The sequence below is a fragment of the Ammospiza caudacuta genome, chromosome Z (assembly GCF_027887145.1).
Source record: "Ammospiza caudacuta isolate bAmmCau1 chromosome Z, bAmmCau1.pri, whole genome shotgun sequence".
NCBI lineage: Eukaryota > Metazoa > Chordata > Aves > Passeriformes > Passerellidae > Ammospiza > Ammospiza caudacuta.
The window spans coordinates 77,983,180-78,009,203 of NC_080632.1; the positions used below are offsets into that span (position 1 = coordinate 77,983,180).

Here is a 26,024-nt window from a genome sequence, read left to right on the forward strand (position 1 = left end):
CAGCTGGGAGGCAGGCTCTTCTTGCCTTGTTGGGGGTTAGGCTGCAGCCAGACCATCCCATCACGGGCCTGGTAAAGACACAGCCTCACAGAGAGGGGATGAATTCGGCAGGATCTTTCCTTTTGGGGTGCGTTTGCGTGTGAAGACATTTCTGCCCACCCTGTGAGAAGATAAGAGTTCCTGTAGGATGACCCACAGACACTGCCCACTCAGAGCTGCCAGTGCTTGCAGCAGTGATGGGGTGTCCCTGAATTCCCCCCAGGTTTCCTCCAGTGAGGACCCTGTGGGAATCTACAAAATCAGAAGGTTTTGGGAAAGCTGCAAAAGGTAGGCCTCAGAGACAGCGGAACTGTGATTAGAGCTAAGCAGTAGCCATAAGATAGGTCAGCAGAAAAATTATTTAAGAAGTAGAAAAGCAAAGACAAATAGAACAATGATTTGTGTATTGACACTTTCTAGAATAACTCCCTAAGCTACAGAAAAGTTTATCTAGTAAGATATTAAGAAGTTTGAAGCTTAATAATGGAGCTCTGTGCATTGTGTTTTAAGGCTTGCAAGCAGGTATTGTATTCAAAATAAGCAAGCATTGTTTTAACCAAAGGTAAGTGTGCTTATGGTGGTTAGGTAGAACTACTGTCAATGTGCTTTTGCTTTGTGCGATTGGTCAAAAAACTTTTAAAGTAAGTTGTAACACTAAGTTCTTAGTCTGCTGTCTGAGATGTGAGCTGATGGCATCTTCCCATTGTCATAACCATGTAATGAGACTGATGCTGAAAAATAAAACAGCTCAAAGCATCTTCCACAACAGTCTCGTCCCTTTTGTGATTTTTACGTACACCCCCAGCCAGTGATAGACCCCTCTGTGGCATTGGTGTTGCCCATATCCCCCCACTACCTCGTGGCTTTCCAGTCCTCCTCAAGGGACCCGACAGCTTCACGCAGCAGCCACGTAGTGCTCAGCATCTCCTTTCCGCCTGCATCCACAAAGCATTGCCCCACGAAGGCGGTGGTGGCATCTGGGGGGAAGCACTTATTGGGAGATCCGTGGGGAAACTGGCTTCTTCCGCTCCCCCATGTCCTCCCAGACACAGCTGTGTTCCTGCTCCAATGGCCACAGAACCACCAAACCCATGCTGGGGGGGGTCCTGCCCTTCCCTGTGGCTTCCTCAGGCAAGGCAGGATTTGTGGCACCACATCCCAGTTGTGCTAACAGGGTCTGGACCCACTGTGGGTGCCCCAAGGATGCTGGATGAGGGGAGGCTCCCCTGTTCAAGCCCAGCATTGCCCCTTAGCACCATGCTGTGCAGTTGTTGCTGCTTAGCTGCCCCAGAGCATCACCCAGCTGAATTCCTGGTGAAAGAAAATTCCTGCTGGCTGCAAGCTTCCATTGACCCTGCCGTGCCATCCCGAGTTGTCCCAGCACTTACTGGAGAACTTGTCCCAGAGCACAGTGAAGGCAAAGGTGGGCCAGCCCTCCCCTCCAAGCTGCTGCTGGGCACCCCTCAGCGGGGAGACTCGGGCACAGCCCCCGGAGAGGGTGACTTGTGTGAGGTATTGTCCATGGAAGTCCCCGTTGTCCCTCAACACTGAAATCTCCATCTGTGAGTCCTGGTCATTCGTCCACAGTCCGCTGAGCTGGCACTGAAGGAACACAGCCACATCCTCTCTGTGCCCCCACATGCAGAGGGACCACATCCCTGCTGCTGCCCCACACCGGGCAAGCCAAAGCCCGGCTGTGAGTGCAGCTGCAGGGCATTGACTGTCCCTAATCCCACTCTGGGCAAATGCTGCCCCAGGGTGCTGCTGAGGGGATGGTGGAGCAAGGCCAGAATATCCCAGCCCTGCAGCGTGCAGGGTACGCCCAGACACAGACCCAGACATGGAGGGGATGCTACAGGCATGGTGCTCCCAGGCACAAACCCCAAGGGAAGGAATGCCCTGTGCACAGCTCCCTTGTGGGAACAAATCCTTCTGGAGGTGGTACCAGGTGGCTGAGGGTGATCCAGGGATACCTTGCCCTCTGCCTGGACTTGGTTCTCGCAAGGCTTGTCTAAGTCTAAAATGGCATTTAAGGGAGAGCTCCTGGCTGCCCACACTGCATGCCCTTGCCATGTCTGCCATGCTCCCGTTGTCACCCATCCCCGTACCTTCCTCTCTGCAGGAGCAACACTCTCTGCCAGGGCCACGGCGAGGGCGAGGACCAGGATGAAGGCACCGCCCTCCATGGCTGCGGGGCTGCGAAATGCCCGGCCCAGCTACCTCTCTGCCTGCATCCCAAACCCCTTTATAGAGCTGTAACCGGAGCCACGGCGGCTGGCGGCTGAGGCCTGAATGTCCTGATGTCAGTGTGCCCAGGCCAGGGGAGGTGACGAGGTCTGCCTGACCTGGGCAGCGCCGGAGGAACGCGGCGATGAGCACGGCTGCGCAGGGAGCTGGGGATGCAGGGATGCTTTACATAGCCACTCTCCAAAAGGCTCTCCCGACCCCGTTCCTTGCTCGGTGCCGGAGCCCTGGGGGCAGACACGGCCTGACACTGTCCCACTGCCACCGAGCCAGGGCTGCCACCTAAACACAGGCTGGAGTGAGAGCAGTCCGGCCAGCTGTGCCCTGCTGTTCTGGCTGGTGACGGGAATGCCCGCAGGGCTCATCCCTGTCACCATCTCCTCCTGTGTTGTGAGTGTCTGATGCTCTTTCTAAACTGTTTTTCCTCCTGGCTATGCTGGGCTTCCCTCGGGTTTGGGACCTAAGACTGTCACTTCAGCAGGAACTCTTTAATCTGCCATTCTTGCGAGTGCAGAAGGGCTTTCCTGGAAGAAATGTCGATGTCAAAATTCGATTGTTCCTGTGGGAAGGTGTGTTCTGCGCACGGTGCCTGCCGTGCATGCCATATGCATGATCTCTGAGGCTGGGCAGGGCCCTGTCTCACCCTTCCCAAGGAGTTCCTGATGTGCAGTACTGTAATGGGGGTGCTCAGACTGCCTGGCATTTGCACAGGGACACGTCCTCTGAGACACCACTCTGACCAGGTGAACATGTCACTGCATACATGGAAGATAGGAGTGGCATCTGGCTGTGTCCAGATCAAGAGGTGCCTCTCTGGCCCCTGCCCAAGCACAAGGGGTGAGATCTGCTTTGACAATCCTTTTCATCTTTCCTGGGCCTGAAGACAAGGAAACCCACTCTCCTCTTCCTCAGGGAGCAGGATCCTATGTTCAAATTGCACGTTGCTTTTAATGAAAAAATTATAGGGCTGTGTTCAACTCCCATCCTGGGGACTTGCTGCAAAAACCTCTGGGGTCTTGACACTGCTCTCCCTTGCTTGCTGCCCAGCTGGGTCCCAGCACCCAGGAATTGGCACTCCCAGAGAACCATGTAGAAGTGGTGGAGGAGATGGGAGATACGTGTCTCCACTCATCAGTGAAGTTATGGCTTGAAAATCAAATTTACTCCTTTGTCATTGCTGCAGAGTGGAGGGTACCAGGTTTCGGTACACCCAACCTACCAATCATGCAGTCTCTTGAATGACCTGGGAATTTCCTGCATCCTTCTGCTTAGGAGGGGTCAACAGCTGCCCTGGGAGATGTTTGGCACCAAGAATTTCAGCGTTGAGACATTTGTAAACGGCTGACAGGAGCAGTCCCCGCAGAAACGGTTGCGCAGGACAGTTTCCCACATGTGGTTGAGACATGTCAGTGCTGGGGGACCCCTGCAGTTGAAGCTCCTTCTCCATTCTAACAGTGACTTCAGTTCTTGAAGGGATTTGATCCTTATGCAAGCATCACCCCGTGCCAAGATCCTAATAAGTTCATTTTTTGGGTTTTTGTAACTGATACAATATATGTGTGAACAGCTGTGCCACGCAGCCATGCCCATGTGATTTCGCTGCCTCCACCAGCTCCCCCTGCCCCTGGAGGCATTCACAATGTGTGAATGACACTGTGCCATGCAGCAGAAGCAGCGGGTTTTTCTGCAGTGGGGCTGAAGGAGAAGCCCTGCTCACGTTTTCCTTGCTGATGAGGGAAACAAACGGTGCCGGGTTTGCAAATCAACACCGTGAGCAGGTTTGCAGCTGAACAAAACTCAGAGCTGAGGGGTGCCAAATGTCCATGGAGAAACATCCCCATCCTTAACCACTCCCAGGCACCCCCAGGTCCAATCAGCTGTCACCCCAAACCCGAGGTGTGCCAGGGATGCGTTGCAGCCAGGCTGGGTGCCCTGATGCAGGGACTGGCCTTGGAAATCGCTGTGCCAGCTCATGCCTGCCGTGCTCCTCGCAGCACTGTGGCTGCCTGCTGGGGTTCGCAGGATGCTCCAACTTGGTCAGCACTGCTGCCTGGCTGAAGCACCATGGAAATGCTGCACAGCCTCGGGAGAGCCCTGCCTTGGGGAAATGCTGGCATGAAGGCAATGATGAGGTCAGGAGGATGCATGCAGTGAGGCTGGAGGCTTAGCAGGCACCTCACTGCTGAGCTGGTCACACTTCAGGTGAGAGCAGAGTCCTGTGGTCCCTCTGGCTCTCACTTTCCCACTTCTCAGACTCCTCTAAAAGCAGGGAAAAAGCTGTGCAGATACATAAATGCGTAGCAGAGGGCTGGTGTAAAGACATTCTGGTCAGAAATGCTGTAAGGGAATGGAAAAAGCTGGAGAAATGCCAGCGAGGCACAGAGAAGGGAAGAGCAGCACTGTTCTGGAAGCGGAAGATGAGCCCCAGGGAGAAAGATGTGAGAAGAAAACCACATGTGAGTTTGCAACAAGGCGGCTGAAAACACAGAGCAGGCAAACTTGCTAAAGCCACAGGTGCTGTTAGCAAAACTCTCCCACCCACAGCACTTGTGGCAGAAAAGCCAGGGCAGCAGAGAGGGGCGGCAGCCCCAGCAGCCCAGTCCTACTTTTAAATTCACCAAATCCCAGGCAGCGTGCCAGCTCAGGGCATGCAGCACTGTGCCGGGTTATTTTGAGAATCAAAGACACAAGGACTAAGTTTCATATTCAGACCAAGAGCTGATTTCCTGGAAATCATTTTCTTTGGCTCAGAGGGGTGCCTAAGGCAGCACAGGCACTTCCTGTTTTGGTCAGTCACACAGTCCATTGGGCAGAGGTTTGAGAGGCTGTATTTGCTGCCCAATAGCTTCTCAGTAAATCACATTTCCCAGAAAGAGTTGTGGGCTGGGTGTACTGCAGCTACTGGCACTATGTGGCTGGTACAGAGCAGCCCTTGGCACTTCTCAGGAGTGTGGACACAGCTAAGGCCCCTCGCCTGCCTGCTCAGGGGCTGTGTCAGAGCCAGAGGCCTCCCAGCCAGGTTTTTGGGATGCAGAAGAGCTGCCCAACTTACCCTCCCATCACACTCACCAGGCTTTCAGCAGGAAAGAGTGAGTGCTGGTCACAGCTAGTGTCAGAGGGTTACTTTGGGGATGCACCATCCTGCTTGGGCTGGAAAGGAGGCTTTCTTGGGGCCAGTCTCTTCCCAGAATAAGGGAATGAGAGTTTCATCCCACACCCACCTTCCACTGTGTTTTAGCCCAGCTTTTCCAGGACATATCCACAGACTGCACAAGGCTGTGTTTAAATATCTTTAATTTTATTTTGTGTTTTTTGGGATATCTTCCTTCAGAGCTGGAAACGTCAGGGCATGCTGGTACACATGGATCCTGCTGAGGGGTTCCAGTCTCCCAGGTGTGGCCAGGATAAGATACTGCTGCCTCCTTCATCCCACTCGAATGAAGGTGTTGTGCCCAGTCCTGTGGGGAAGCAGCCTCTCATTGGTGCCCAGCCAGAAGCAGGGCAGGGATCCCAGGGATCCCAGGTGGACTGGGGGTTCCTTGGCTCACCTGGTGGCTTTCCAGTCATCCGGCTGTGAGTCCACCTTCTCCCGCAGCAGCCAGGAGGTGTGCAGGACCTCCTTCCCATCATCCCCATTGAAGCACTGGCCCACAAACACAGCTGTGGAGTCTAAAGCAGTGGAGGCTGTCAGCATCCCAGCAGGACCCCAGCTGATTTTGGAGCTTCCCAGGCATCGGTGAGTTTAGTGCTCATGGAGCCTGAGTGGATCCCAATATTTGCAGGGAAATAGTGTGTGGCAGAGGTGTTGTCAGAGCAACCCTTGGTGCTGCCTCACCCAGACCTTGTTTTGGGAGGTGTACTGCTCTCTGCAGACACCATCCACAGTGGGGAGATGTCAGAGAAGGAGAGACAGGGGACAGCAGAGAGAACAGAGGAATTGGGATGAGCACCGGGACCTGTCTGAGCTCCCCTCTCCATCCCACCACTCCATCCCACAACATCCATCATGCAACCACAGACCTGAGAATTTCTTCCAGTTGACAGTGAAGCCAAAGGTGCACTGTCCATCCTCATCCAGATGCTGGGAGCCAGTCAGTGGGGACGGCTGGATGGGTTTCTGGGTGCTTGACACGGCGGTGTGGTACTCTCCGGAGAAGGTTCCGTCCTTGCCGACCTTGAACACTTGCATCTTGGAGCCCAGGTCATTCTTCCACCAACCAGTCAGGTTGCACGGCTGGGGACAAGCAGATGTGTCCCTGGGGGCTGCCTGTACACAGCCCTGCCCACGCCCCCCAATGCCCTCGGGGTGCTGGCACTCACCTTGATATGCCTTCTGCTCTCCCCCATGGTTGCCTCCTTCTTGCTGGCCTTTTTCTCCCCAGGGTGCTCAATTTCCTGGCAGAAGATCTTGGAAAAGAACACAAACACAGGTCAGGCTGTGGATGGTGGCACAGCAGAGTGTTTCTGGACTCCTGAGAGTGCTCGAGCATTCATTTTTAAAATACTTGATTCATAAAGTTGCTGCTATCGCAGCTACATCAAGAGGGCCAAAAGCTGGGGTAAGCCAATCAACGGGGAGAGGTGAAGAGGAAAAGTAAAAGGTGGGATCCTTGGACAGGCAGGAACATGGGTGGGATCCCTGCTGTAGCCCTGGCAGGTGAGCTGTGGGAATCCAGGGCACATCTGCCCGTGTTTGTGGGTACCTGTGCTGTGCCCATCAGCACACATGTAGCACGGCTCTCTGGGATGGGCATAGCCCTCAGGTCCACAGTGGGCTCCAGCTCAGGCAGAGCCCTGAACATCCCAGCTGCAGTTCTGCTCCTCAGAGCCCTGCACATCCCACCTGCAGTTCTAAGCGCTGCCTGCTCTCTGCTGCGCTGCACTGTCTGAGGCAGGGGCAAGGCACCCCCTGGGGTAGGGTCCCCACGCTTCCCCTGCCCCAGTTCCCCTCCAAGTCCCTGGGAGGGAAGTGTGGGGTTTCCACATCCATGACTCCTGCAACACGGAAGGAATCTCCATGCACATCCCTCCCGGGCACACGGACTACCCTGGAGCATCACTTCCCTCATCTCCCTCTGCAGGGTTTCCCGTCTGGGTACCCGCTGGGTACTCCTGTTGCCGAGTGTTCCCCCCGCAGATGGCTCTTCCACGCGTGTCCCATCCCTAACAAGCGCTGCAGCTCCCATATCATATTCCCCCTCTCCGGCGAGTCTCCCACTCGTGTCCCTCCCTGAACACCGGGATCCCCAGGCGTGCTCCCACCCAGGCTGCCCCGGAGCCGAGTTTCCCACACCGGCTCTGAGCAGGAGCTCCCACCTGGAAGCCCGCGGCAGCCGCGGCCAGGGACACCCCTGCGGGCAGGGCGAGAGCGGAGAGGACGCGGCGGCTCATCGGGATGCAGCTCGGGATGCGGCGGCGGCGGGGAACCGCGCCGTGCCCGTGAGTCACAGACTTATATTCGGCTCCGCCGCTGCTTTCCGGGAAACCCTCGGGTGGTTCATGAGGGAGGAATCGATACTGGCACAAGGAAGGGGAAGGAGACAGGGAGGGCAAGAGGTGTGGGGACAGGGACAGGAGCAAGGACGGGGATGGGCACAGGGCTGGAGATGAGGACAGGAAGAGGTTGTGGTGGGATGGGAACGGGAACTGCGGTGGGGGCAAGGGTGAGGGATGGGGAATGTGCACATGGATGGGGACGGGAACAGGGGCAGGGATGAAAGCAAGTGTGGGAGGGATGGGGACGGGGCAGGGATTAGAGGCAGGGATCGAGATAGGCAGCCGGACTGGAACAGGGAAGGACACAGGAATGGGTATGGGCAGAACAGGGATGCAGGAGGTGTTGTGTGGGGCTGCCCACTGACATCACCCAGCCTGGGGGTCTTTAGCCCCATGCCTGCTGGTTGAGGGCTGGGTCTAAGTTTCCATCCTGCCCTGCTGGAGCTCCTGTGTCCCAAAGCACCCTCTGGTCACCGCAAGGGATGGACAGAAGGACAGAGATTCATGAGGACTGGGCACGGCATGTGTGCAGGGACAGCAGGTGATCTGCAGTGGGTCCAGGGAACTGGGAGGTGAATGAAGCAAACTGGGCCCAACAGCAGTAGGAAAACCTCTGAGCAGGGCATTGAGGCTGGAGGTGAGCAGCCCCAGTTGCATGTGCCAGGCAAGAGAAAAAGGAAAATGAAACGTCAGTGAAAGGCCAGGATCACAGCAAGGTCAGGGACCGGATGTGAGATACAGCTGATGAACACAGATTGTGATACAGAGGGGGTGGTGCCCCCAGCGCTGATTTCTCATAAAACTCCACAGTTTTACTTTCGTTTTTTTTTTTTAAGCAAGCACAATCATTCTCTGTCCCCCTGGTTGCCTTCTTGGGAGGAACCGGGAGCCAGGGAATTTGTAGTTGTCGGGGTAATGAAATGACATAAATTAAATTAAATCTCATGTCCTGGGCCAACATGGTTGTCAGTGGCCTTGTGCCCTGCTGTGCAGGGCTCCCAGCTTCATCCCCCACTCACACTGGGGTCCCAAGGCTTTAACCTCACAGACCACTCAGAGAAGTCTTTGGGTGCTCACGGTGCTGGTGACAGCCACAGTGGGTGTTTGGGGAGGGGAAGCAAAGAACGACCCCAGCACAACCAGGGCAGTGCCAAGGATCAGTGGGGATGAACTGAGGGCTCTGTGCAGAATGCAGGCATGAGGATGAGGGAGCAAGGGTGAGCATGAGGAGGCACGGTGACTTTTGACCAAAAGCTGGACCACCAGGCACATCAACCAGTGGTCTGTAGGTACAAGCTTACCCTGCAGAGTCTCAGGTCTGTGTGCTCTGTGCGCAGCCCCAGAACCCAGCAGGGACTGAGGGAAAAGAGCAAAGGCTGAGGGAGGCTGAGGAAGGACAGGCACACTGTGAGAGGAAGAGGAGGGCAGACAGGCACTGACACCTTCTCGGGGCACTGTGTGCTTTCTGCCCCTTCCATCAGTCTCTTGCCCCTGCAGCCCTGCAGCCACCAGGCAGCATTGTCCTTCACACCCTTTGCGCCCCTCCCTGCCCACACAGCTTCTCCCCGTGGTGCTCAGGAGCAGCAGTTAGGAGCTGTGCATCCTGGATTATGTAACTAATGAGTTTGAAACTTCATGAGCTGCTGAAATGATGGATTAGTGAATTGCAGTGTCAGACCGGTGCAAAGAGCATAGGGCTCTCTTGTTTGATGTGTTTTCTTTCCTAAGGAGCTGATAAAGTTTAGTGTTCAGATAACCTCCTGTGAACATGAACACCAGAAGGGATCTGTATCCTGTTCCACTCCCAGCTGATCAGGTGGCAGCCAGTCAGTACATTGTGCCCGCATACATTCAACAGGCACACTGGCGGTACATGGCTTCGGCCACCCGCTCTGCCCTGCAGCTTCCCTGGAGTCCCAGGCCTCTCTCCTGATCCCCCCAGCATCCAGCCTGGATTTTGGACTGCCCCAACTTCCTGGATTTCCCTCTGTGAGGGCTGGCAGCCGGCTCTCCCTCATATGTGCATGCAGCACCAAGGCTCCCAAGCAGAGCAGTGGCTGGAATTGGAGTTTGATGGGAGGCTGGGCAGAGAGGGGTGCAGAGACAGCAGATGAGGCCAGGGGAGAGTGCTGGCTTGCCTGCATGCAGCTTTCACCCCCACCCTCAGCTGTGGGGTGTCCTGCTGCCCCACACTGGGGGCGCTCCCCGGAGCCACCCAGCCCTGTGAATGTCCCAAATGGGTGCACAGGCAAGAAGGCCCCTGCTGAGGCCTGAAGCTATGATCAGGAAGCAGAATTGCTGTCTCCTAACCCCAGCTTTCCCATGCCCTCCAAAACACTTCCCTGTTGTCCCCCCACCAGCATCTTGCTCTCCCTGTGGCCCCAGATGGGGAGACACTCACACATGGCTGCCTGTACACCAGGGACACAAGGGACACAGCTCTCTGCCGTGTGGGGAAAGGTTTATCTGGCTCCATGTGGGAGGGCAGCAAGTGCGGGAATGGGGAGCCCCACCAACAGGCGGCTGGGAGGCACTGGGAAGAAGCAGGGCACAGTGAGGGTGTGTTTCCTTGCTAAGAGCCCAGCTTGTTTCCTTGCTAAGGGCCCAGCTTCAGACTGGGACAGCTGGGACACCTCGGGATGCAGAAGGACAGCAGGGTGCAGGCAGCACTGGTCCCTGTTCCCATCACTTGGTGTGGGTGAAGATGGAAGTGCTAAGTCTGCAGGGAAGCTGCGTCAGCAGGGTGGGAGGGAGGGCTGTGGGGTGAGACGGCAGGCACAGAGCTCACTTTGTGGCTTTCCAGGTGTCCCTGGTGTCAGGTGTCACAGGACCTCTTCCTGCAGGAGCCACGGGGTCTCCAGTGTCTCCTTCCCTTGGTGATCCATGAAGCCCACAGAGGCAGTGGTGGAGTCTGGCAAGGTTTGAGAGAGGCAGAGTGAGGGGGAGAGCCTGCACCTCAAGACAGGGAAGCCTGGGCCACCTCGTCCTGGCAGACAGACAGACAAACATGCCCTGGACTTCCCTGCCACACTGGCTAGGTGGACTGCTTCCACATCACTGGACAGAGAGCTGGGCATCGGCCCTGCCCCTGGACAGACAGATGGACACCCCCATCACCTCTTCCAGACAGCCCTGAAACCCACCACCAACAAACTCTCCCACCACCAGTTCCCAAGGCAGGAATGTGTGCATGTGGCCCATCTGTGCCCACAGCCAGGGCTCCTCTGGGTGCCACAGGGGATTTGAGGCACCCAGAGAGGGGGGTCCCTACTTGCAACATGTGCAGGGGGTCACCGTCACTGCTGTAGCTGAGAGCTGCCACTGCACAGTGAAGCTGAAGATGGGGCTTGGCACTGGGATGCTGCTAGATCCCTCAGAAGGGTGACACCAGGATCCGCTTGTTGGTGGCTGCCACTGCAGTGTGGCAGGAGTCTGAGAAGGTCCCAGCTCTGTTTGTGGCCAAGATGGTCATATTGGAGCCCAGCTCATTTTCCCACTGTCCCTGCTCATTTCTCCCTGCCCCTGCACATTGGGGACTGAGGGTTGTGTGGGTGGCTTGGGCAGTGCTGAGCCACAGTTCCTCCTCCCTTCACCAGCAGTGGCATGTGTGTCCCATGGCATGGCCCCTCTGTGTGGCAACTGAGACCAGCGCATGGGCACCAGCTGGGACAGCACCTCTCCCTCCCTAGGCAGGGCAGGGCAGGGCAGGGCTGGAGGTACTGGGTACCCCCCTCTAGCAGGGACAGGAGACCCACAGTACCCCCAAGGACAGCCAGTCAGAGCTGGCAGCCTCCTTGGCCATGGCCACTGCACTGTAGTGTGGCATGGCACAGCCAGACACGGGGGGAGCAGAGGAACACTGTGTGCTGGGGTGTCACAGGAGAGCACAGCACAGCACAGCATGGGAGAAACATGCAACCCTGTCAGCCCTGCACACTGTGCCCCAGGGGTGGCACAGCATGGCACAGCAGTGTGACACAGCACAGCACGGAGTGGCACAGCATGGCAGGGCACAGCATGGCATCAGGGAGCACAGCAGGAGCAGGCAGCCCTCTGGTCATTCCTAGTGCACCACAGGGACGGCACATGGATATGTGCCACATCCATGGATGGCACAGCCAGGGTATGCAGCCCCTCACCCCCACCCTGCACCCAGGACAGCACAGCTCAGCACAGCACGGCTCAGCACGGCCAGACTGCCCCAGGGCTGCTCTCACCTCCCTGGATGCAGCACCATGGGCCATGAGCAGGGCCAGGGTGAGCAGCAGCAGCAGCCCTGGGTGCCCATGGTGCTGGTGGCCGTGTGTGGTGCCCTTTTATGGCAGAGGGGGCTGTGGCTGGGCAGTGGCTGCTGAAACCAAAGGGCCTCCTGCCAAAGGACACCTGTGGGACAGGCCGGGCACTGCTCCAGGCTGAACGGGCTGCTGATCCCCTGGGATGGGGCAGGGGGTCCCAAGGACCATGGTGGAGTGGGCAGGCTGCAAAGGAGGATTCTGTGCCGTGGAGGGTCACAGCAGGGGACACGCATGAGGCCTTGGGTATGGGGACAGAAGGGACAGTAAGACACCATGGGGGGTATTGGGAATGTGTGTGCTGAGCCATGACAGTGTTGTCCAGAAAAGTTTGATTTGTTACCTGGTGCATAACAAGGCAGTAATTACACACCCAAGAGAGAGATTGATTTTTTGGTTTAATTCTACAAGCCCAAGTACTCAGTGTTATTCCAAAGATCAAGCAAACCAACTATCAAAATATTTTGCTATTTACACATCTAGCAAACAAGGGCATTGATGCTCATTGGCAACAAGTTATTTAGTTCTCCTATTAATTACTACTCTCTCTCCTATTGGCTAAGAATTCTCTTGCATCTAATGCTAATTAATTTGCAGGCTCAGCCTTTCTCTTCTCTTGAGTTGATGGGTTTCTTGACTCAGCGGGCCATAATCCATGATCCATCCCTGCCAAAATTTACTTTCTACCCAGTCAGAACTGCTTCAGGACTGAGATTTTCCTGATCCAGTTGTCTTTATTATAATCTTGAGGGTTCTTCCAAGTGTCTTGTAGATTCTGCACTCTTTGTGTCCTTTACCAGTGGAATATTGTTCATCCCAAGTTTTGTAGCCTGCACCCAGGTCTTAGATCATTAAAGTACATCAAGACCTAAACCTTAACAAGGCAATTCTACCAAGTAAGATCTCTTTCTAACACCTGCACACAGCTTAGAGCTTGTTTGCTGTTCTGTTTCACAGGCTAAATGTCCTTCCTTGTCAATTACGCTTGAAAGCATAAAAAAACCTCAAACACCAAAGAACAAACCTTTTAAAGAAATATTTTATTTATGGCACATTTTGCAACAGCATGACAGGAGACTGTGGGTGTTTTGCAGCAAAGCGTTATTGGGAGAAGCAGGTGGTGCTGCAGGAGCAGGGGCACAGCCCTGGCGCTGCTGCTGCCCCCTCACTCTGGTGGCTGCGGGCGGGTGAAGACGTTGAAGCCCACCCTGTGGGGACACAGAGGAGGACATGTGAGGGAGGGACCTGACGGTGTCCAAACACCCACCCAGACCTGTATAACCACACCACATCTGCACCTTGGCAGGACCCCCAGGGATGGTGTTTTTCCTTTCTATGTTTTACCCATGCACAAAGCAATCAAGTGAACCCTGCCATCGAGATTTGTTAACCTGCGCTTTCAAAACAGATAGTAAACCTGCTTTTGCCAACACCTGTGAGAGTGGCTCTGCAAGAAACCTAAAACACTCATTTGTGACAGCCCCAGCCTGGGGGTGCACAGGGGACATGTGCAGGGCAGGGACAGAGAGCTCACCTGGTGGCTTTCCAGTCATTTTTGATGTTCTCCTCATGTGACCTCAGCAGCCACATGGTCTTCAAAACCTCCTCTCCATTATCATCCACAAAGCACTGGCCCGTGAAAACAGTGATGGAGTCTGTGGGGACAGGACAGGAGATGGAGGGGAGCGTGGCCAAGGTGGCAGGCCAGTTGCTGTCCCAGCACAGGGGACAGTAGATCCCTGCTGTCCCCGGCCTCTGGGCACAGCGGGGATGGGGAAAGCAGCAGGAGGGCTCACAGGGCTGGGGTGTCACACGGACACGGGCAGGCAGTGCAGCCTCCAGCCCCTGCTGCCCCTCCTGCAGCCTGGCACTGGGAGCTGGCAGCAACCGAGGAGCTCCAGGGACAGGGATGGGGGAGCTGCAGGGAGGGAGAGCAGTGGGCACAGTGCAGGGGAAGGCAGGGAATGAGCAAGAACACTGCAGGGAGGGCAGAAAAACTCCAAGAGCAGAAGAGGGAGGGCAGGGGAGGTCCAGGATATCACAAGGAGGCTGGGAAAGAAGTACCTGAAAAGCTCCAGTTGACGGTGAAGCCAAAGGTGGGCTGGCCCTTCTGGTTAGGGCTCCTCTGCATGGATCCCTGCAGTGGGGATTCCTTGATCTCGTTGGAGGTGGCTGTCACAGCCGTGTGGTAGGAGCCAGTGAAGCCACCATTTTTGTTCACTGGCGAGATGTTCATTTTGGAACCCAAGTCATTGACCCAGCGGCCGGTCAGGGAGCACTGGAGAGAAGGGAATTCAGCACTGCCTGCAGCCACAGCCCCCTGCCCACCCCACCCTGTGCATTCAACCCTCACTGTACCTTTTTCACAGCAAGGCCCTGAGCCCCCAGGGCCAGGAAGAGCACGAGGAGCAAGGCAGTTGCTTGCACCATCTCTGCAGCAGGCAGGCACCTGATGGACCTGGGCATGTGCTCCTTGCAGGTCTCTGCTGAGGCTCCTGCTCCCTCTCCTTTTTATTTCTTCCAGGTCTGTGGGTGGCACCTCTGGCCAAGGCATTGTGCAAACTGGGTATTTCCTAATCTGTGGTTCCCAGCCATAAGAGGAGGTAATTGCAGCAAACATTCCCAGAAATGAGTGATGAAGTATTGAAAATGTCCATTCCTGCTCCCCTGGCACCTTGCAGGGAGGCTCTGGCTCCTGCTGGTCAGTGACTGCTGGGAAATGGTTGCTGGGGAAAACCCCTCTCTGGAGCTGCTGTCCATTGTGTCACTCATTTGCCATGTCAGCTCTGTACCCAGGGTTTGAGGCTCCTTAAGCCTGGTGAGCTCAGGACTGGCTGCAGTGCACAGCTCACCCTGCTCTTCCTCACCAGGCATGCCCATGTGAACTCACCCCCCAACACAGATTCTTTTGGGACTCGGATTTCCCATCACCCCCGCCCCCAGACTAACGGGTCTAGGAAGATCTGATGTACACATTAAGCTGTTGTTTTCACAAACTGGTTTGTGTTGGAAGGGAATTATTTATTTAATGAGAAGCCAACATTCACCGAATATCTGGGACATTGGATCTTAATAGTGACAAAAGTTGTATTTACACAAGGATTCTTAGACAACTGCAAGAACAAATTTTCATCATTCCCCTTATGTCATACTTGTTGCTGGCCAAGGAGGCTGGAGTGAATGGATTCAGCCCAGAGTTTCTCATCCATTTCTGTATGGTTTTCAAGGCATTCTCCTAAAATACATGTTTTCATTCCCCAAGTCATCATAGCAAAAGCTGATGAAGCTTATTCATCAGAAAATAAGACTTTTTGTAAACTGGAGACAAAGCAGCTCTTTGCAACATCTCAAAAATAAACAATATTTATTTTTATTTTTCTCAGTCTTTGCTTTCTCTTAAATTTCACATTTGAGCCCTGGTTTCTCTCTGACAGTAAAACTCATTGCTATCCATGCTGTAGAGCATCATATTTGTGCTGCTGGTATTTCCACAGCCCCCTCTTCTCCCTACAGGAGCCCCACCACCCTGCCTGGAAGAAATCCCTGGTGAGAGAGCTGGCTGGCTGCTGCACATTCCTGCCCCAGTGTTTTCTGTCACAGAAATCAACTGCATAACAAGGTGTGTTTTCCCACATAGCTGCCATTTGCTCTGACAGTTTTTTGGCATGCAGGTGCTGCCCAGAGCATTGCTGTTGTTTGGATAACGAGTAAGGTCAGTCTGGGAAGGCTGTGGGGGCCAGGAGAGACAGACATCATCCCTTTTCCACCACCCCCTCCCCATCACCATGGTTCAGGGGGCTCCTGCAGGAGCCCTGCAGATGGACAACACAAAGCCTCCGTGCTGCTGATGGCAGCCCACAGCTTCTTCACAGGTGTAGGTTTATTTTAGCGTCACACAAACAATATTGTTTATTTGTTCACATAATCTTTATTTTTCCTGTACTTAACAATCCCTGTGGCTCATCTCGCAGGGTCAGCTCAGTGCTCAAGCAGGCAGATTTCTTGAGTGACCTCAGCTGAGTGCTGAGGTGTCTCCACGGGGTTTGCACCCTCCAAAGATCAGAGAGTAAAGCGGCTTGGAGCTGGCAATCATCAAAAGGATTAAGTTCTGCAATGCCATGCCTGAGCCCTGGCACTGCAGGAAGTGGGGGCAACCGGCAGGCAGGGAAGAAATCCAAAGCAGGAAACACTGAAGAAGTTAAAAGTCATCAGAGCTGTGGTTTAAAACCGTATGTTCAGGGTGTTGTGAAAAATAAGTGCTGGCAAATAATAACAAGAAACAGTTAATGAACAATTTAACTTCCTGCTCAAACTGGGCTTGAGTCAGCCTTGAAAAACAGGCAAAATGTCTGTGACCAGGGACTATCCTGTCAGCCCTCAGCTCCATCCATGCAGAAGCTGACAAAAGCTGAGCATATCAGATACAAGATTTATTGAGGTGATACAGACCAAAGTGAAAGAGAAATCAGAAATATCCCTTTATACAGACTGAACCCCAGCCTTTGGAAGCCACGTTACCTGGGTTTAAGGAACAGTATTGATGTGTCAAAGCAATACCAGTCCAGCCAGAAGCTGTGCTGTCTTCAGTGCCTGCTCTTGTTCCTTGCCAGCTGGATCAGGACATCACTGCTATTGTTGGAAGCTGCCAACAGGATACAAATAGAGGTGGGAACCCCAGGTGCTCCTCACTGATGTGCTGGCACCCTGTCCCACCAACCTTGCCATGGTGACCCTAAGGGACTGCATCTCCATTCCTTTCCAATGTCTGTGGAAATTCCCATGTGAGGATGACACCAGCTGTTCTGGGGGTGCTGCATCCAGGACAATCTGTCCTTCCTGGGTATTGTTACTTGTCTGCCTGTGTGCTTGCAGGAACACTCCCCTGGGGAGTGAAGAAAAGGCCATTTGTCACCCAGTGACAGCCCTGGGCCACCGCAGCGATCCCCTGCCTGCAGCAGCTCCCAGGGCAGAAAAGTGGGGGAAGAATGCTCACAGCAAGTAGGATAGGCTGCTTCCCACCCCAGCCCTAAAGGCTGCTAAGGACTTAGGGAACACTAAGCTCTAAAGTGGACAGAAAGAGCTGATAGCCCTCCCTGCGGTGTCCTCAGGGCCCTCCTGCCCTTCACTGTGATGTCCTCAGAGATGCCCTGCCCTACCTGTGGTGTTCACAGAGCTCCACTGCCCTCCCTGTGATGTCCTTCATGCTCTTTTTCTGTCCAGATCTATCTGAGATCAGGTGAGCTCCCTGTCCCTGCCTTGCACAGGTCCCCTGTGCATCCCCAGAGAGGACAGAGCTGTCCTACACCATGGGTGCCCCTTGGCAGGAGGCTTGGCCCCTCTGCTATAAAAAGGGGCCGAGTGGGCATGGGGCAGCAGCACAGGCAGAGCCCAGGCACCAGGAACAGCCACCACTGCCATGGGGACCCCAGGCTGCTGCTGCTGCTCGCCCTGGCCCTGTGATACTGCATCCAGGGAAGTGAGGGCAGCCCTGGGGCAGAACCTGGCCGTGCTGAGCTGAGCTGAGCTGAGCTGTGCTGTCCCGGGTGCAGGGTGAGCGGCTGCAGGCCCTAGCTGTGCTGTGCCATGCTGCTGCTCTTGTTGTGCCCTGCAATGCCACCTAGTGCCATCCCACCCCATTCCAGTGCCATTCCATGATGCAGCGTCCATGACCATGGGAATTTCCAGCTCTGGCTGTGCTGTCTCTGTGGGTACTGTTGGCGACTTACCCATGCTATAGGGTAGTGCCCAGCGCACCCAGGTCTGTCCTGCTCTGCATGGGGAGGGAGAGGTGCAGTCCCAGCTGGTGCTCACGCCACTGCTCCCTGGTGCCACAAAAAGGGGCCATGCTGGCCCTGCACATGCAGGACCCATGTCCCACTGCTTTGGGAGGCTGGAGCAGCAGCTGTGACTCAGCAGTGACCAAGGCATTCATCAAAACTCACAGTTCCCAGCATTTGCTCAGAGCACAAAAGGGAGGGCAGCAGATATCCCTAATCCCCATGCCTCCCTAACCAGGTTGGTGCAACCTTCAAAGGCTGAGCTGGCACAGAAAGCAGGAAAAGGAAGCAAGGTGCCCAGCCCTGGGCAGAAGGGCACAGGGTTTGGTTAACTGGCTTAGCTGCTCCCAACAGAGGTATTTTCTGGCTCCTTGCCTTCCCTTGCCTTGCAGGCAGCAGAAAAGAAAGCAAGGATCAGGTATTTTGTGCCATTACATGTGGAGAAGTTGGTAAGGAGGCACATCCTGGTCCCTTCAGCAAAACTCCACAAGAGCCCAACACCAGAGAGACTTGTCCCCTCCCTGCCTCGCTAGCCCTCCAGCTTAGTCCAAGAAGACAAAGGGGAATTCCAAGAGTTTCCTCTTCCAGTTTGGTCCTGGGCCAAAGAAGACACCAAAGAAGAACAAGAGTAGAAAGCTGTTCTAGAAAGCAGTTCTTTATTAAGAACTGAAGTGATTTATCCCCTTTCATGTGCTCCACTGCCTGCCCCCGGCGCCAGCAGGGAGGGGGCCATGGTACCAGACCAGGACCTGCTTCTTGGGCTCAGATTGTCACTGTCCAGGGAGCCGGGTCTCCCCTGGGGATTGTATCTGCCACAGGCCCTGCTGGGGCAGAGCCCGTCAGAATGTGCAGTGTCACCCCAGGACAACTACAGCATCCGTGTGCCTGAGTGCACCACTCCAATATCCTCACACACACATTCACCCACACCCTCTTCTTTCCCGGCAGCACAGCTGCCCACCTCACCCAGCCCAATGCCTGCAGGAGAGAGGTCTCCTGTGCCTCTGGGCAAGGTACCAGCTGCAGTTTGGGATGGCTGGGCAGCCTGCACACACTCAGAGCCCCGAGTGCACAGAGATGGGGACTTTGGGGTTGGTGCTTCTGTGAGCCTGCTTGGTCCAGAGCAGGAATCAATTTTCCATGAGGAAAAGGGCAACACTGCTTGCTGGGTCAGTTCTCCCTAAATAGCACCTCAGGAAAACAACAGGAGGAAGTTGAAAAGCCTCATTCCCCAAAAAGCTTTTGAAATATTTTGTTTGGTAGAACTATGTTGAACTACATTCCACCTTCCTCCTGGGGACGCTGACAACTCATCCAGCTAGGGCATCTCCAAAAACAGCTGCTCTCCCACAGTCTCTGGTTAAAGCCCTCCCAGCTCTACAAATTTTGCTTTGGGGACCTGGCCAACCAGACCAACCTCAACAAGTTTTTGGTTACCTGTGCTTGTTCCTTAAGGTAAGGACTATTTGAGAACCACACTTTCTCCTTCACTGCACTGCTCTCTCAGCCTCTGCCCCAGCTACAGGGAGCATCACAATGCCTTCAGAACGTGGGACCCTGGCTAAAGGTGGACAAAGGATTAGCAAGGCTGGAGGTTGTTTTCTTGAAAAGGCAAAAACGATGGTCAAGCCAGTCTGGCAGCATCAGAATTTATCTTGCAGCTGCAAAGTCCATGTTGTGGATAATGTTCTGGTTTTTTGTGTAACTGCTGAGAATTCTGGGGAAAGGAATTACAAGAAAAATTCATCTCCATATCAAGGAAAAAACAAAAACAGCTTAGTCTGAGTGAGTTCCAAAAGTACTCTACTCCTTTCAGTTTTGCAATTGGATCATGATGCAAAAGGTTGTGACTGAGAGTGGGCAGCTTGGAGAGAGAGAAGAGACAGCCTGGGCATGAAGAGGTCAGACTGAGGTACACATGACCCCTGATGGTTTTCTGTGTCTGCTTGAAGGTACCTGAAACTTTTCTCTCAAGGGAAACTTAAAGACATCTGAAAGGTCAGCTGTGCTTGCTGGATATGCACTTCTTTCAGGAGATTGTCAGGAAAAAGTAAAAACTTCTCTCTGAGGAAAAAAAAACATCAAAAAACTGGGGTATGAATTAAAAATATTTGCATGAATAGACTGAGCAAGCTATTGTCAAAAGAGAAAAAGAGAACAAAGAAACACAAGGTAAACACAAGGAAGGTAAAAAAAGAAAGCTGCAAACCTGTATACAAAAAGAAACCAAAACCAACCATCCAGCTCCTGAGCATGAAAACAACCTGTCAGCTCAGCAAAAATCAGAGGAGCAGTGGCACAGTGAGGAGTACAATGAGATGAAAATCCCCTGCACAAAGCAGAAAATGAATACAGCATTTGCAACAATTTTGCTATTGCCAGTAAAGAGAGGAAATGTCATTGCAGAAATTGTGGAGTGACCACAGCATCAAATATCAAGAGAGACAAGTGCCATGGGGCTCATCAGCACAGCCTAGGGACATGCCTGACACTTACTGCCAGTCTGGTGACACCAGAACCAGGGGAAGCAGAGGCTGGGATGACACCAGGCAGGACCTTGCCAGGGAAGGCTGGGCAGTCCAAAGCAAAAGCAGCAATCTCTCCTCTCTATGCTCAAGCCAAGCATCCCTGCAGATATTTTTCCCCAGTGTGGCTCTGGAGATGAGCCAAGGGGATGCTGTGGAAATCAGTGAAGGGCTGGAGTGCCCTTCTCTCGCAGAACCTTTTGGGCACTCTCTCTTCAGGACTGGATCACAGGCAGATCTTACGCCTCATTTCTGACTTGTTCACTGCTGACTTGTGCACCCACCAAGGCCACGTCAATGAGCTCACAGACAGGAGTAATGCCAGCCAGGCAATGGAGCAAAATACATGGAAAAAGTCCCTGGAATGTCATAGTAACAGAGGAGAGCAAATCACCAGTCCCACCTGCAGTCAGCTCAGAGCTCACCAGAGAGAAAGGACAAGTGCCACCTTCAGCAGCACAGCCCGGGGAAAGGCAGGCCACATTCTGGACTGCACCACATCCACTGTTTCCTCCCCAAAAGGAGCTGCAGGAGGGATTTACTGCAGGAGGGCTGGGCCAGACCCTGCCTGGAGCCCCAGGCACAGCCCCACACTGGGTGTCTTGGTTTGGAAAGACAGGTGCTTCCTAAGGAAGGCAAGAGCCTCCCCTGAAATGGAGAAATGAACTCCCCCCCCCCCTCCAAATTGCTACAAATTGTTACATTAAGGGCCTCTCAGGCAACAAAAATTATGGGAGCAGAAAATATGAGTTCTTTATTAGGGGAAAAAATACTTATAAAATAAACAATGCAGAAAACTAAAACAACATTGACAGAGTCATGACAGAATCTGACAACCTGTTGGTCATGGTGTTGGTAGCAGTCCAATTGGAAATGTGGCTGCAGTCCTCCTGGAGTGTCAGGTGTGGTTCTGCTGGAGCAGGGATCCTGTGGAAAAGGCTGTAGTCTTCCTCTGATGATCTAGTGGAAGAAGAGGCAGCTGCTGTTCCTCTGCGAAATCCAGTGGAGATACCATGCAGTTATTCCAGAATCTCCAGATTGTATCTGCACAGCAATTCTTGGCTCCTCCCTCTGGGTGGAGCATCTCACAATGGGATGCTCTAGTTCTTATCAGTCATGCAGTGACATTCAATAGTCTGTTATCAGCAATGTCCCCTCCCGAGGGAGGTGTGAATGTGGTCACTCAAAAAGAGAGATAAAGCAAACTGCCCACTTGACAAAGGTAATCTGCCATACAGATGGTAATGGAAAACAACTTGCATTGCAACCTTCAGCAGGGTGTAAGGCCTTGCGGTTGGCAGCGTTCCTCAGGGCTTGCCTGACAGCCTGACACCAGGAGAGGGGACATGACTTCCCTGAGGGCACCCTCTTTGGGGATGGTGTCAGGAGAGTAGCTGAGGCAACTGTCCTGAGGGAGTATGGAAAGTTTGCATATTTGGAAGGTAACTCACAAGGATGTGAGGCATTCTCCAGCCTCAAGCCCTCCCATTACTGTAGCCATGTGTTTTGAACCTGCCATGGGGATGCTTTTCACACTCCAGTGTGTAGGGAGCAGTGCTATTCTGAGTGTTATAAATGATCAAATCGAGAGCCAAACTTATAAGAAAATTTAGGAAATATTTTTTAATATTTATTAATTTGTCCACGAGACCAAATTTCAGTTGTCAAAAACTGCCACAGCCAAGGTCAGCATTAAGCACGGGATTGGCGCTGGGTGAAGACACGGATGTGACCCCCCAAATGTCAGAGTCTCCCCCTGTTCATGAACGGTGCTTCGCAAAGCGAATTCTTATACAGTTTATTCTGCCCGAGGCAGAGATGACCGAATGTTCTTTGTGTCTCTTCACATGCATAACCGAGGCTTTACATGTGCAGAGGTAGACAAAGATCCAGTCCAGGTGTCCAGATGTTGTCAGAGAACTTTGGGGAAGTCAGCATTCACATGCATCAGGGTGGCGCCGTCAATCATCGTGGTAGATGGAATCGTCGAGGCAATAATCACTCTTGAGTGGTCCCAGCGGCCCAGGGAAGGCAGTGATCATCACCCTGGAAGCTTCTATTCTTACATTAAAGAACTCAATGTTATGTCCACGAAGTCTGGGAACTAGATGTATATGAATAAGACATTGCTCCTGGCCAGGTTGGTCTAAAGACATCGTTTGGATCTTACAATATTTTATACATTAATAGCATGAATTATCTCTACTATATACCACAATCCCTCCCCATTTATATCACTAATTTAATTCATGCTTGTAAATTGCTACATTTCTCATTTCCCACCTCTACCCACCACGATTAAGGGTCTTTCACAAACAGAGTACTTTTATACACTATTCTGTACTCTCCTTGTAGAGCACCCTGATATCCTGTATTATTCACATTCACATTTGCCTGTTTTTCAAACTTTGCCAATACCTTGGCAGCATTGCTGACATACTTCCTTTCTCCCAGTCCCGTGATTTTAGGTGTGTTGTCTCTGGAAGATCCCTCTGGATCCACAGGAATTATCACTATCTGCATTCCCTGGACCACGGAGTGGATCAGTCTAATAAAGCATGGAATTAGCTAAGGGAGGAATGGGATTCCAGCTACTGAACAGAGCACAAAAAACATCACTTTGTTCCACCAGGCCCCATCAAACAATTTGTCCCACCACAAGGATTGAAATATAAAGTTCCATTTTTGAACAGGGACATGGGCCACCTTTTTGATCTAGGCCACCAAACCTCTTATGGTTTCCCCATAATCATCAACCTCAATACAGCGTTCTGATTCATTGAACTTTCCACACACTCCCCCTTCTTCGGCCAGCAAATAGTCTAAAGCTATTCAATACAAATGCCCGTACCTGGGTGTGCTGCCGACTCAGTATATCCAGGGCTTCAGAGGTGTAATTTGACACAATTTCCACCACTGCCTGCAGCCAAATCAGTCTGTTCAGCAGATAAATCGGAGTCCTATATCTGCAGCTTCCATCCTGGGCCCACGTGGCTGGCCCATAATAATCAATTATTCTCGCCACTGGCCACTCTTCCTCCTCCCAGGTTTGTTTACCACTTATCACTGGTATTATCTTTGTCAGGATTCTTCTCTCCCTTCTCAGAGTCTCATATAATGGAGCCTCTAAAAGGTTACTGTTTGTTCGCGGGAGAGTAAAGAACATCAGCTGGATCATGCCTAAGGTGCATGATCCCTTCCACCTTGGGGGTAACTCACTGTTTGCCTTCTTTCCATAGATCCAATAAATTCCACTCATGGCTTTCCATTTGATATTTATTTTCCCTGAGGCTCCCCAGTATTCCCTCATGCCCTCCAAGGATTGCAAAGGGTTGGCTCCTGGATTTTTGACCCACCACAGTCCCATTCTTTTGTTCAATTCACAATTTGTTTCGTTCCTCCGGCTCCAGTACCCAGAAGGGTGTTCTGGCTGCCAGACCTTACTTTTTGTGTCTGAGTTCACCATCAGGGTACATACACAAGGAGTGTATCCCACCGTCTCAGTGTACTCCCTTCCTTCGGGACTGATACAGATAGTTCCAATCACCCTCTGGTCTACCCTCTGGTCCAAAATCCACCCCTCCGGTCTCTGTGCCAATTTTGAGACCCTCTGATTGTCCCATTTCAAAAGCTGCTCTGGAGCCAAACCTTCACCTTTCCAAGGCCATTTTTCTGCAGACTTCAGACCCCCACAAATCCCACAATTTGACAATCCCAATTCAGTTGCAATCTCCTGCATCAAGTCAATGAACAGGTTCCTGTCTGGGGAAGGTAGTTCCCTACCAGCATATTGTTTTTCCAGCATTTCATATTGTTCTCCCAATGTTTTCAATCTTTCCTGTTCAATTCTTTTCTTCCTCATTTCTGACTCCCTTTGCCTCAGTTCCTGAGTTACCTCTCTCATTCTTCCCTCAGGATCCTCATAATTTTAATTTCTCATGAAACAGACAACCCGATAATATTGCAGGCACATCCTGTCATCATTTGCCTGTGCCAAGTCCAATATGAGTGGGTCTCTCTTCAAAGTAAATTTGCTGTCAAATTTAGCATTTCTCATCATCCAATACATTTTCCCATTCCTCATGCATATCCCCAGCCTCATACTGTCGTAGCACAATGGATTCACCTGGTGATATGCAACAAAGATTCATTCTGTCTTTTCCCCAACTCACATGGTCCGGTTACATTGGCTACAAATGGGGATCGACATTGTTTTCACGCTTTGTTTTCTCATTTGTTGCTTGTGCTCATCTGACTGTCCATTCCTTAGCCTTGCCTTGGGATTGATACACCAAATCCCTGTCTCCAATTCACACAATTTCACCCGTGTGCCATTCTTCCAACAGTACCTGCCAGGTTCCCTGACACATTCCTTTGGGGCTTTGGATGCTGAGTGTCCCCCATCCTCTGCAACTGGGACCACCTGAGTGCAATTTCCACACTCAGCTGTGGACCTCTTGTTTCCACCTCTCATCGGGAACTCAGTGTGCTGGCTCTGTGTCCCGCACACGACTAGGCTCAGGCCAATCAGGATTCCCACCAAGCATACTCCTTCGCCTTTGCCTCCACCCCCTGGGGTGCCACCAGGGGCAAGGAAGACCATCTTCACGGCAGGAGGAGTATTCTTTAGGGAACATGCCCTCGGACCTAGCTGCAACCCTCCTTTTAAAGGTGTCCCACTGTGACACTGATTGCATCGGAACTCCACGGTACCCTAATGGATTTCCGGCACTCCACATCCAGAATTTCTGCTTGTGATCTAAGCTTCCCACGCACCCCGTTTTGAAAAATGCAAATCCACTCCTGTGAGTCCAATTCAATGATTCCCAAATTGGTGGCTATGGTTAGGATATGGTCAGTCAGTTCAAGCTCTTCCTCCAAACACTGGGTACACAGCCCCTTTGGTCTCTGTCCCCTTCTACAATGAAGGACAAAAACCGCTTGACAATACTCACACTTAAAGTGTACAAACGGATAGCATACACAATCTGAGAGTGTACAACTTATCCTCTCACCGTTGGTCATTTACAAGGACGTTGGAGTCTGAGCTTCAAGTTGCCTGGGGAAGAAGTAACCCTCCACTCGAGCACTTCCTCCTGATGTTCGACTTTCTTCTCCCTAGATGTGTGTGTTCAGCCTTTCTCTACTGTCTGAATGGCCATCACTGTTGTCACAAGAAAAGGACCTTCCCAGTGAGGAGAGAGAGGCATCTCCTTCAACACTTTCACAAGCACTGTGTCACCTGGTTGGATTTTGTGAATAGTGAATCCCAGAGGAGCACTCTGGGCCATTATCCCCTGTTTTCTGAGTTCCTGTAAATTTCTGTTGATTGCAACCAGATATGGTTGAATCTGACCATCCTCAAACCTGGGGTGTTCCACCAGCATTACATGTCTTTTCTGGCATCCCATATAACATTTCAAATGGCGAGAGCCCCATCTCTGAGTGAGGCGTCGTTCAGATATTAAGCAGTGGTAAAGGCAGGCATTTCAGTCAGTACATCCGTGTTTCTAACATTAATTTAGATAACTCTGCCTTCAAAGTCTGATTCATTCTTTCCACTTGTCCTGAACTCTGGAGATGCCATGGAGTGTGGTATTCCCACTGAATGCCTAGTGCATCAGCCATCTGCTTAATAACGTTCGATGTGA

At 52.7% G+C, this 26,024-nt stretch overlaps 3 protein-coding genes across 4 annotated transcripts; all 3 read right to left on the reverse strand.

Annotated features, from left to right (window-relative positions):
- Window positions 1–2,248, reverse strand: LOC131571497 (avidin-like). Of its 2 annotated transcripts, XM_058824236.1 has the most exons (4): window positions 2,148–2,240; window positions 1,428–1,641; window positions 896–1,016; window positions 1–160 (listed from the first exon to the last, which is right to left on the reverse strand). In XM_058824236.1, the coding sequence occupies exons 1-4, from the start codon at window positions 2,223–2,225 to the stop codon at window positions 61–63; spliced, it is 513 nt and encodes a 170-aa protein (XP_058680219.1). In that variant the 5' UTR covers window positions 2,226–2,240; the 3' UTR covers window positions 1–60. The 2 variants fall into 2 exon arrangements, 1 of the variants encoding a protein (XP_058680219.1); XR_009275948.1 differs by lacking the exon at window positions 1,428–1,641 and having other exon boundaries at window positions 52–160; window positions 2,148–2,248.
- Window positions 2,249–5,567: 3,319 nt separating this feature from the next.
- Window positions 5,568–7,770, reverse strand: LOC131571453 (avidin-like). The gene is made up of 5 exons (XM_058824170.1): window positions 7,600–7,770; window positions 6,604–6,690; window positions 6,304–6,517; window positions 5,832–5,952; window positions 5,568–5,741 (listed from the first exon to the last, which is right to left on the reverse strand). The coding sequence occupies exons 1-5, from the start codon at window positions 7,672–7,674 to the stop codon at window positions 5,708–5,710; spliced, it is 531 nt and encodes a 176-aa protein (XP_058680153.1). The 5' UTR covers window positions 7,675–7,770; the 3' UTR covers window positions 5,568–5,707.
- Window positions 7,771–13,094: 5,324 nt separating this feature from the next.
- On the reverse strand, window positions 13,095–14,548 carry LOC131571366 (avidin-like). Its single transcript, XM_058824066.1, has 4 exons — window positions 14,430–14,548; window positions 14,136–14,349; window positions 13,606–13,726; window positions 13,095–13,279 (listed from the first exon to the last, which is right to left on the reverse strand). The coding sequence occupies exons 1-4, from the start codon at window positions 14,535–14,537 to the stop codon at window positions 13,237–13,239; spliced, it is 486 nt and encodes a 161-aa protein (XP_058680049.1). The 5' UTR covers window positions 14,538–14,548; the 3' UTR covers window positions 13,095–13,236.
- Between the last annotated feature and the right edge of the window lie 11,476 nt (window positions 14,549–26,024).

Coding starts and splice junctions, on each gene's coding strand:
- LOC131571497 (XM_058824236.1), bottom strand. CDS start 2,225: ATGGAGGGCGGTGCCTTCATCCTGGTCCTCGCCCTCGCCGTGGCCCTG. Junction 1,017..1,427: donor GCTCTGGGACAAGTTCTCCA/GTAAGTGCTGGG, acceptor GCTTCCCCCCAG/ATGCCACCACCGCCTTCGTG. Junction 161..895: donor GAGGACTGGAAAGCCACGAG/GTAGTGGGGGGA, acceptor ATCTTCTCACAG/GGTGGGCAGAAATGTCTTCA.
- LOC131571453 (XM_058824170.1), bottom strand. CDS start 7,674: ATGAGCCGCCGCGTCCTCTCCGCTCTCGCCCTGCCCGCAGGGGTGTCC. Junction 6,691..7,599: donor CGGCTGCCGCGGGCTTCCAG/GTGGGAGCTCCT, acceptor TTCTTTTCCAAG/ATCTTCTGCCAGGAAATTGA. Junction 5,953..6,303: donor CAACTGGAAGAAATTCTCAG/GTCTGTGGTTGC, acceptor CCACTGCTTTAG/ACTCCACAGCTGTGTTTGTG.
- LOC131571366 (XM_058824066.1), bottom strand. CDS start 14,537: ATGCCCAGGTCCATCAGGTGCCTGCCTGCTGCAGAGATGGTGCAAGCA. Junction 14,350..14,429: donor AGGGCCTTGCTGTGAAAAAG/GTACAGTGAGGG, acceptor CCTTCTCTCCAG/TGCTCCCTGACCGGCCGCTG. Junction 13,727..14,135: donor CGTCAACTGGAGCTTTTCAG/GTACTTCTTTCC, acceptor CTGTCCCCACAG/ACTCCATCACTGTTTTCACG.